This window comes from Stenella coeruleoalba (genome assembly GCF_951394435.1).
Source record: "Stenella coeruleoalba genome assembly, chromosome: 12".
Taxonomy (NCBI): domain Eukaryota; kingdom Metazoa; phylum Chordata; class Mammalia; order Artiodactyla; family Delphinidae; genus Stenella; species Stenella coeruleoalba.
The window spans coordinates 59419974-59431392 of record NC_137158.1 but is presented as its reverse complement, the minus strand read 5'-3'; the positions used below and the strand labels follow the sequence as shown (position 1 = coordinate 59431392).

Here is an 11419-nt window from a genome sequence, read left to right as displayed (position 1 = left end):
ATCTAGTATAAATGGGACCAAGTTCAAAGCTGGCAGAATCTTGCCCTGCTGTTGAAAATACTACTTTTTTGACATCCCTTAAACTATTTATATAGGATCTACTATTTTACCAGTGACTGAAAATGTGGGAATCTGGTTATAAATGACAATATGTGCCACTAGGTTTCCCTATGTGACGTTGACAGAGCCTTCTAGAATTCTAAGTCTCTTGTAGACAACAGATGCACTACAGCAGCCCAGTCAAGAAGGCCCCATGGGTAGCTGTCCCAGACATGGAATCAGCAGGACTAGCATCGAAGTATAGTCACAAAGAGTCTAGGGTCGGGCTTCCCTGGTGGCGCAGTGGTTGAGAGTCCACCTGCCGATGCAGGGGACACGGGTTCGTGCCCCGGTCTAGGAAGATCCCACATGCCGCGGAGCGGCTGGGCCCGTGAGCCATGGCCGCTGAGCCTGCGCGTCCGGAGCCTGTGCTCCGCAACGGGAGAGGCCGCAACAGTGAGGGGCCCCGCGTACCGCAAAAAAAAACAAAGAGTCTAGGGTCCTTGGAGATCACCTGGCACCACACTGTTTCAATACAAAAAAGTGAATCGGTTTGTTCAGAATCATCGTCAGTGGTGGGCCCAGGTCCACCCACTGGACCAAACCAATGCTCTTTCACCAACCACGCAGCCTCCCTCTCAGAGACTAGCCTACATAACATACTATACCAATTTAGGACAACACAGTATATCTATGTGACCCAACAAGCAATTCTTCTATGACTTTGACTAATGAGGAAAAAGTCATTTCATATTATTTCCGATTCCAAACTTTGATTTTTGCAAATTAATGTCTTAATTAGATTTTTTAAATGGAAACAAGAGGAAGATCTATCTTACTGTACACTTTCCATTGTCTTTGTAAACCTGCTTAAATGAAGATTTCACTGATCAAAACTGGAATCTTTAATCCCTAAATTAAATATCTGGGTTTTTTTTTTCCCAGTTCCATCATATCAGCTGACCACTCTCCTATGTTCATAGAACTTCAGGGCTGCAAGGGAGCTGGTCTGGTCAAAAGAAAGTGACTTTCCCTTTGTTCCACATCCTTAACTTGTGTAATGATTTGTACTCGGTGGAGAGAGGAACTGCCGCATTGTGGAAAGAGCATGGTTTTGAACTAGAATAGACCCAAGTTTAAATTTAGCCCTACCTTTTATTAGCTTTATAAATACCCATTTAACCATTTAGAGCCCCAGTTTCCTAGTTTCCTAATCTGTAAAAGAGAACCAGTAACTTCCTAACAAGTTCACTGAAGGGAAGAAATGTAATAATGTGCCAAAATCACCTCGCTCACAGCCAGGTACTTCACAGATGGGAGGTATGATTCTTAAATAAAAGAACAGGAGGGCATGTAACCTCAGATTGCAAAAAGGATACTTTTTTAAGCCTTTCAAATTGTTGGGAAGGGTTGGAGTAGCTCCTTGAGGATAAAGAGGTTTATAGGTGTATGTTAAGAAGTGCTATTTTTCCTGAAATATTATTAACTTAGGTTCTGGGAGGAGCCCTGGGTTGCAGTTCAGGTCCTGTGCCCTAGCAGCAGAATGGCCTTGGAAACGGCACTTGATCTCCTTATGACTGTTTCCTCACTTAAAAGACAAGGCAAGCCCCCAAATATCTTTGCTTCCCACTTCGAGGGTTGACTTAAGGAAGCCGGCTACAAACAGTAAAGCCCTCCGCCCCCAGGAGGGACTCCTGGTAAGCAGCTCCCAGGTCTTTGTATCTGGATGGACCCTCTCTCTTCATCTCTGCTACTGATATCACTTCAGTGACCCACTGTTAGCAGTTGATGAGATGCTACTGAGATTTTCTTTGCCTTCAATGTTCTGTTGTTAATTCTCTGTGAAGCTGACTGATTTGAAGAGCTTTAAAAGTCTCAGGTTAAAGGTGCTCTCCCAGCTGTGCTATCTTAGCATGAAGGACAAAAACGTAAAAGTTAAGAAACACTAAACTATCAGAGCGCCTGTTTCTGACTTCACTATATTCACAGAGATCCAACAGCTTCTAAGAGTGAGGAAAAAAAAAATGAAGAAAGGCAACAAGGGAAAACAATACATTTATTAACGGGCATGAAAATGCATAAACTCACTTATAAATAAATGTAGTATAATTTACCCCATGAAAAAATAGCTAAAATCCATGAGTAAACTGGATTTTATCTTTAAAATGATTACATATTTGATCTCTAATAATTCCCCCTCCATCATAATCTCTTAGTAGCAGCAATTTTACACTGACTACAGAAAAAGCTGTTACTAGTGATTATCGTATGGGAGGGAAACTTTTCAAGAATTTTCTTTAAAAATGAACCAGTGCAAACAAATTCAGATTATGAGGGATACAGTAAGACCGGGGGCTTATCTTCAGAAAAGTAGAAAATAAAAATCCCAAACATTCATTAAGAAATGAAAAAGCAGGGCTTCGCTGGTGGCGCAGTGGTTGAGAGTCCGCCTGCTGATGCAGGGGACATGGGTTCATGCCCCGGTCTGGGAAGATCCCACATGCCACGGAGCAGCTAGGCTCGTGAGCCATGGCCGCTGAGCCTGCGCGTCCGGAGCCTGTGCTCCGCAACGGGAGAGGCCACAACAGTGAGAGGCCCGCGTACCACAAAAAAAAAACAAAAAACAAAAAAAGCAAATTACATTTTGATCACTGAAAAGTAATACATACGGACATTATAAAACATTCTTAACCAGTGACTGCAATAATTACATTTATAAATGTTCATTCAAGTACTAGTGATCAATAAACATTCAAAGTCTCATTAAAAGTAACAATAGGCATAGATACATGTGAACAATGCTTCTTTTGATTTAACAACAAAAATCATGTCAACAGGAGACAACTTACCCTTAAAATACTGTTTTTTCTTTTTGTCTGTAAATGATTTTCCACAGTCTGTATAATTTATTTGTGAGGACCCAACGAACATCTCACAATGGCTAATTAAGAAGTCCTTTCTATAAAATGAACCTCGGTATTATAGAGATAAACATTCTAAAACACAAGTCTAGCTTAAAAATAACAGTGCAGAATCAGTTTTCTTTGGTAAGAAACTGTTAACTCCTTACCAATGTTGGTTTGCTGTTGTGCAGACTCTATCAGAACACTTCTGTGGTATTTACCAAAGAGCTATTTAATGAGCTGAAAAGATTTCATAAACTCTGGTACCATGATAGCAATGTAGAGCTTACGTCAAAATTGCGCTGAAATCAACATCATTTCCTTCATTACTGTTGTTAATGACTCTTCCTTCAAAAAGCTCCCTCCTAATTTTGGCCTGAGTCTCAGGCTTTAATAAAAGTTCCTTTATCTGTTTCACTTTGGACTGCAGACCCATCCTCTCTCGACGCAAAGCTTCATTAATTAAGTCCCGGATTCCAATAGGTTTCTGGCCTATGGAAAAAAAATTATATGATACATTTTACATACAAATGCCAATGAAAAACATTAAATATGGTACACTGACTTATCAAAAGAGAGTTAAAAAGAAACCTTTAAAATGCTGCCCACATTTTATAGAAAAGGTTGCATTTCACCAAAAATATATCATTTACGTGAAACAAACCTACTGTAAATAAAGATCACTGCATAGCGACAGCACACATAGGACAAACATGGAACATTATGGACTAGCTACATGGATAATAATTTCAACAGTGATCATTTTAATCATAGCACTTGCTAGCTCTGTGTGTGTTCTGGCCTCAGATAAAGTAGTCAGATGCCCTGCTAAGCAATATAAATGGTGGTATTCCGTTTACGGCAAGGCCCCTTCCATGGCCTTTGAGTCCACGAGGCATCACGCAAAATACTCTCTCCCAGAGCCTCGGCTGAGGGCACGTAAAACCTGGGCCATTCTTCCTTCATGAATTAATTTCCTCTGATAGTCCCAGCACTCCATTTCTCTTCTGCTGTGTTTCAGGAATGCAAACACATCGATCATGAAAGTATTAGGCAATCTCCACAGATTGGACAAGAGACACTTAAATAGCACAATGCAAATTAGTCCATTGACCCGGCAGAGGGGAGCAGGGATGCTTCTCACGGAGCGGCGGGGGCCTGCCTGCCTTCGGGTCTCATTTCCTGTTGTTGTCACTGTCAGTGCCATTCCTATCAGCCTCTTCAGTTTTCACAGAGCTCCCATCCCCTGGCTTGTTTTTGTTCTGTGTTTCTTCCAGATACTGCTGGACAGCCTTGAGCACCGCATTCTCCACCAGCCTCTTACTGAGCCTTACCAGTTCAGCATCATCGGGCTCACCTCCATTCTTATCACCTACATTCCACAATAGAGAAGACAGGTCACTGAGATCATATTGCCACAGAAACTCAGCATGCAGGGGCCGGCTAGTTCAGTTAGTTACAAAGAGCAAGTGTCCTTCAGTCTGGTAAACTGGATCTATAAATCCAAGAATACTGGTTTGGCTTTTCATTTGGTATTTGCAGAAGCAGGAGACTGCCTGTTCCTGAAGACTTCAGGTTGAAAAGCAGTTCATTAGCCCCAATCTTAAAATATTCTACCTAGCAATGCTGGAAGTTCCCCATTTCTACATGAGATTTTTGTTTTTCTCTCGTCCAAAAGTGATTACTACTACTAAAGTCCACATACCCACCACCTGGAGCCTCAGACATGTGAAATCACCAACAAGATGTATTTGCTTCTACTTCACCACTACCAAACGTCAGGTAACTGAGATTTCCTAATCAACTAGCCACATAGATCAGCAATTTTATAACCCTTGGCCTGGATCGTTGTTAAAGTCTCAGCCCTCCCATGAAGACAAAAGCAATTACTACTGCTAGGAAATGGTTAAAATAAGCTTCTAAAACTAATATTCCTTTTAATTTCAGAGCTATCACTGCAATTTAAGAAATAGGAAACTCTTCGAGGAAGAGTTAGGATTATGACAGTAAATTCCTAGATATTAGTATTTTATGGCCATTTTGCTTCCCTGCTAGTGATGATCAAGGTTAAATTATCCTTTCATTTTTCTGTAAAAGGGGTGGTTGCCATCTGTTCATATGCTGCACATTTCCCACTCATTCTCTTTCTTGTCTCCCTTAACTGAGGAAAAAAAACTAAGGGGCTCATCTCTCATGCCCAGTCAGTCCTTCATCTCCTTCCACTGAGCTACGGATCCAGGAAGGCAGATGACTGGAAGCAAAGACATCTGGGCACCTAAATATATTAAGTAAATGCTAACAGATCTCAAGGGAGTGATAGCATTACAGTAATAGTACGGGATTTTAATACTCTACTTTCAACAATGGATAGATCATCCAGACAGAAGATCAATAAGAAAACATTGGATTTGAACTATATTTGAGGCCAAATGGACCTAAGAGACATATAAAGAACATTCCATCCAACAGCACCAGAATACACATTCTTCTCAAGCACGTATGGAACATTTTCCAGGATAGATTATATATTAGGTCACAAAACAAGTCTTAGCAAATTTTTAAAAATTGAAATCATACCAAGTATCTTTTTCTGACCACAATGGTATGAAACCAGACATCAATAACAAGAGGAAAACCGGAAAATTCACAAACATATAGAAATTAAACAAACACTCATGAACAACCAATGAGTCAAAGATGAAATCAAAAGGGAAATTAAAAACATATATCTTGAAACAAACAAAAATGGGAACACAACATACCAAAGCTTATGATCCAGCAAAAGTAGTGCTAAAAGGGAAGTTTATAGCAATAAATGCCTGCACTAAGAGAAAAGGATGAGCTCAAGTAAACAACCCGGACTTGGGACTTCCCTGGTGGCCCAGTGGTAAAGAATCTGCCTTTCAATGCAGGGGACGTGGGTTAGATCGCTGGTCAGGGAACTAAGATCCCACATGCCACGGGGCAACTAGCCCACGCGCCACACTGCTGAGCTTGCGTGCCTCAACTAGAGAGCCTGTGTGCTGCACACTACAGAGCCCAAGCATTCTGGAACACACACGCCACAACTACAGAGCCCACGCACCCTGGAGCCTGTGTGCCACAACTAGAGAAGAGAAAACCTGCACACCACAACTAAAGAGAAGGCCACAGGCCACAGCGAAGAGCCCACGTGCCACAACGAAAGATCCTGCATGCCTCAACAAAGATCCCGCGTGCCACAACTAAGACCCAACACAGCCAAAAATAAATTAATAATAAATAACTCTTAAAAAAAAACCTAATTTGACATCTCAAGAAACTAAAATATAAGAACTAAGCCCAAAGTTAGCAGACGGAAGGACATAAAAATCAGAGCAGAAATAAATGAAATAGAAAAACAGTAGAAAAGATCAATGAAAATAAGGGTTGTGTTTTTGAAAAGATAAAACAAAAACAACAGATGTTTAGCTAGACTTCCAAGATAAAGAGAGAACTCAAACAAAATTATAAAGAAAGAGGAGACATTACAACTGATACCACAGAAATAAATATCATAAGAGACTACTGTGAACAATTACAGGTCATTAATCAGACAACCCAGAAGAAATGGATAAATTCCTAGAAACGTACAACCTTCACGTATGAATCATGAAGAAACAGACAATCTGAACAGACCAATGACAAATTTAAGATTAAATCAGTAATCAAAAACCTCCAACAAATAAAAGCTCAGGATAGTATGGCTTTATGGGTGAATTTGACCAACTGCTGATGTGCAATAAATCTTACTGTGCTGAGACTGCACACAACATCTCCTCCAAGAACCGCAAAGCCACTGTGGAGAGAGCAGTCCAGCTGGCCATCAGAGTCACCAAGCCCAACGCCAGGCTGCGCAGCGAAGAAAATGAATAGACAGCTCGTGTGCACGTTTTGTGTTAATAAAACCGTAAAATGGCAAAAAATAATAATAATAAATAAAGAAGAATTAATGCCAATTCTTCTCAAGCTCTGCCAAAAAAAAAAGAAAAACAAAACACCAAAACAAAAACAAAAACATGGTAACACTCCCACACTCATTTTATGAGGTCAGAATTACCCTGATATCAAAGCCAGGTAAGGATACTATAAGAAAAAAAAAACAAAAAAACAAAAAAAACCCAGGCCAATACCCTCATAAATTTAGATGCAAAAACCTCAACAGAATACTAGCAAACCAAATTCAACAGCACATTAAAAGGATCATACACCACAATCAAGGGATATTTATCCCTGGGATATAAAAATGGTTCAACATATGCAAATAAATCAATGTGATACACCATATTAACAAAATAAAGGATAAAAATCATATGATCATTTCAATATATGTAGAAAAGACATCTGACACAATTCAGCATCCCTTCGTAATAAAAACTCTCAACAAATTGGGTACGGAAGGAACATATCTCAACACAATAAAGGCCATATATGACACACCCACAGCTAACACACTCAAAGGTGAAAGGCTGAAAGCTTTCCCTCTAAAATCAGAAACAAGGCAAGGGTGCCCACCCTCACCACTCTTATTCCACATAGTAATGGAAGCCCTGGCAAGAGCAATCAGGCAAGAATAAGAAAAAAAAGGCACCCAAATCAGAAAGGAAGAAGTACAATTGTCTCTGTTTGCTGATAACATGATCTTGTGTACAGAAAATCCTAAAGACTCCACCCAAAAAAACTGTTAAGACCTAATAAATGAATTCAGTAAAGTTTCAAGATACAAAATCAACATACAAAACTCAGTTGCATTTCTATACAGTAACAATGAACCATCTGAAAAAGAAATTTTAAAAATAATTCCATTTAAAATAGTATCAGAAACAATAAAATACTTAGGAATAAATTTAACCAAGGAAGTGAAATATCTATATACTGAAAACTATAAGATTCTGATGAAAGAAACTGAAGACACAAATAAATGGAAAAACACCCCATGTTCATGGACTGGAAGAGTTAGTATCATTAAAATGTCCATACTATTGAAAGCCATCTGTAGATTCAATGCAATCCCTATCAAAATTACAATGGCATTTATTCACAGAAATAGACAAAAAACCCTAAAATTCATGTGGAACCACAAAAGACCCCCAAAAGCCAAAGCAATGATGAGAAAGAACAAAGCTGGAAGCATCACAATTCCTGATTTCAAAACAATATGGTACTGGTATAAAAAAAGACATATAACAGGCCATGGAGCAGAATCACGAGCACAGAAATAAACTCACACGTGTATGGTCAACTAATATTTGGCAGTGGAGCCAAGAATACATAATGGGGAAAGGACAGTCTTTTCAATAAGTAGTGCTGGGAAAACTGCATATCCACATTCAAAAGGATGAAATTTGACCCTTATCTTACACCACTCACAAACGTTACCTTGAAATGAATTAAGGACTTAAAGCCTGAAACTATAACATTCCTAGAAGAAAACACAGGAGAGGAGAAAAGTTCCTTGACTTTGGTCTTGGCAATGCCTTTTTTGGATATGACACCAAAACAACAAGCAAAAGAAGTAAAAATCAACAAGTGGGGGCTTCCCTGGTGGCGCAGTGGTTGAGAGTCCGCCTGCCAATGCAGGGGACACGGGTTCGTGCCCCAGTCTGGGAAGATCCCACATGCCGCGGAGTGGCTGGGCCCGTGAGCCATGGCCACTGAGCCTGCGCGTCCGGAGCCTGTGCTCCGCAATGGGAGAGGCCACAACAGTGAGAGGTCCGCGTACCGCAAAAAAAAAAAAAAAAAAAAAAAATCAACAAGTGGGACTACATCAAACTAAAAAGCTTCTGCACAGCAAAAGAAGCAATCGACGAAATGAAAAGGCAACCTACAGAATAGGAAAAAATATTTGCAAATCACATATCCGATAAAGGGTTCATATTCAAAATATATAAGGAACTCATACAACTCAATAGCAAAAACACAAAAAATCCTATTTAAAAATGGGCAGAGAACTTGAATAAACATTTTCCAAAGAAGACATGCAAATGGCCAACAAGTACATGGAAAGGTGTTCAAATCACTCATCATCAGGGAATGCAAATCAAAACCACAATGCAAATCAAAACCACACATTCACACGTTAGAATGGCTATTATGGAAAAAAAACAAGAAATAACAAATGCTGGTGAGGATGTAGAGAAAAGGGAACCCTTGTGCACTATTGGTAGGAATGTAAATTGGTGCAGTCACTATGGAAAACAGTATGACGATTCCTCAAAAAAATTAAAAATACAATTACCATGCGATCCAGCAATCCCACTTCCGGGCATATATCTGAAGAAGATGAAATCACTATCTCAAAGAGATATCTGTGCTCCCATGTTCACTACAACATATTTCACAATAGCCAAGACATGGAAACAACCTAAGTGTCCATCAATGGTTGAATGGATAAAGAAAATGTGGTGTATATATATACAATGAAATATTATTCAGCCATTAAAAAGAAAGAAATCCTGCCATTTGTGACATGGATAAACCTTGAGGGCATTATGCTAAGTGAAATAAGTCAGAAAAAGACAGGTACTGTATGATATCACTTACATATGGAATCTAAAAACACTGAACTTACAGAAAAAGGAGAATGGAGGTTGCTAGGAACTGAGGGGGATAGGCTTGGAAAATATGTTGGTCAAAGGGAACACACTTTCAGATATAAGGTGAATAAGTTCTGGGGCTCTAATGTACAGCATGGTGACTAGTTAACAATACTGGATCCTATACTTGAAAGTTGCTATGAGAGTGAAGCTTTAAAGTTCTCAGCATAGCAACAAAATTATAATTATGTGAAGTGAAGGGTATGTTAACTAATCTTAATATAGCAAACAGTTCACAATATATAAATGTATCAAATCATCACCACTGTACACCTTAAATTTATATAATGTTATATGTCAATTATATCTCAATAAAGCTGAAAAAAAAGAAGTAATTAGAACGCTCACACATTAAACCTCAGCTCAGTTTTGGAATACCACCCATGACCTCCAGAAGCCAAAAGCCCAATGCCACACTTACGACCTCAGGTCTGGGACAGGCAGACACAAAGGGTGTGAACTGGAAGATGGACATTATTTTCTAACGTCCCATGTAACAGGGATTGGAATACAAAAGCATATACGCCAAGGGTGAGAACTGGCTCCTAACCCTCCTTCTGAGTCCCACCACTTCTCCTTAACACATGTCCGAGGCCAATTATGCTTATAACCATCATTCCTAGCAACATCCAAGCAGAAGAGGGATGGTTTAAAGGCCCATCTGGACACGCTACAGTGGGAGGCCTTAGCAACTGCTCTCCCCTCAAAAGTGACAGTATGGTACTCCAGACCCATGACCAAAAGTCCTGGATAGTAAGCTTCAACTCAGTGATCTCTATACAGAATTTACTAAACTAAATATGTTAAGATATTGTTAAAAGAAAGATAAAGAAATTCATTACTAATACCACACTTGGGAGCAAGTTAAAACTATTTTTATTAGTAAGAATGAATGCGTATATTGCCTAGTATTTAAAGAATTCTATTAATCTTACAACACAGTGTTTATACTGTATAGATGTACCTCCAGATGTGTTACCTGGAACTATTTTTTAGTGGCTCTTCAAACTTAAGAGGGAAAATCAAACTTCACATGAAGAAATACTTCTCAAGTACCCTTCAATACACTGGAAACGACTCTCTACATCTGCCACCCTATTTGTGCTCTGCATCTAGGCCAGAGATTGCATTCTTGCAACTCTTCCTGACCCCAGTCAGCTTTAAGATAACATCACTCGTCACATTACTGATACATCACCAGTAAGATAATAGGGTTGGATTTGAGTCTAAACCTCACTCAGTCTCCAAGAAGCATCTCAGGTCAGAAAGTGTGTGCTTCAGTGATTTCTCTCAGTACACAATAAAGTGTCCCGTTACTTCAAACATTAAGAAATTTAAAACACAAAAATCCTCCCACAAAAAGTTAACTTTCCCTTCTGACTTTCACATGTTTATGCTTTTACTATTAACCAAGACAACCAAGCTCAAAACAAGATTATTACCATCTTTAACTCTATCCAGCCTATGGGTCAAATATTAACTAGCTACAATAACAAACCAATTAACCAATCAACAAAAAATAAATTTATAAATGAATCTTCCAGATCTGTCCTGTATTCTTGCCCCACCTATGATTTCCACAAAGGCATCCTCAGACTATCAACGTTGGCCCAGGGAAAAGCCTATTAGAAGGCTCGTCACAGAGGCCTGCTAGAACGCAGCAATTCAAGAAAGGTATATCTTCGTTCCAATGAGATTTTTTTGTGTTCCCACTTTCAGTAGACTTAATTCAGCTTACTTGAAAGAGGCATTTTAAGATTAAAGTATTTTTCTTTTGACCACTACTTGAATAAAGGCATCTGTCTCCCACAGTGACCTCTAAGATAAACGACTGCATTCATTTTACCTGAAGCCTAGTTAACA

The 11419-nt window shown here is 39.3% G+C and overlaps 2 protein-coding genes across 3 annotated transcripts in view; both read right to left on the bottom strand.

Annotated features, from left to right (window-relative positions):
- Positions 1 to 1011: 1011 nt before the first annotated feature.
- Positions 1012 to 11419, bottom strand: part of LOC307195531 (A-kinase anchor protein 7-like) — a 143234-nt gene continuing 132826 nt past the window's right edge. Inside the window, exon 8 of the mRNA XM_079939667.1 lies at positions 1012 to 3434. Coding sequence (XP_079795793.1) covers positions 3229 to 3434 — 206 coding nt within the window. The 3' untranslated portion in view covers positions 1012 to 3228. The remainder of the gene's footprint in view (positions 3435 to 11419) is intronic.
- The window catches only part of LOC307195533 (A-kinase anchor protein 7 isoforms alpha and beta), a gene marked incomplete at its 3' end in the record, with an annotated part of 39671 nt that continues 32369 nt past the window's right edge, over positions 4118 to 11419 (bottom strand). For both annotated transcript variants that reach the window (XM_079939668.1, XM_079939669.1), the window contains one exon: positions 4118 to 4314. In XM_079939668.1, the coding sequence (XP_079795794.1) occupies positions 4118 to 4314 (197 nt within the window). The remainder of the gene's footprint in view (positions 4315 to 11419) is intronic.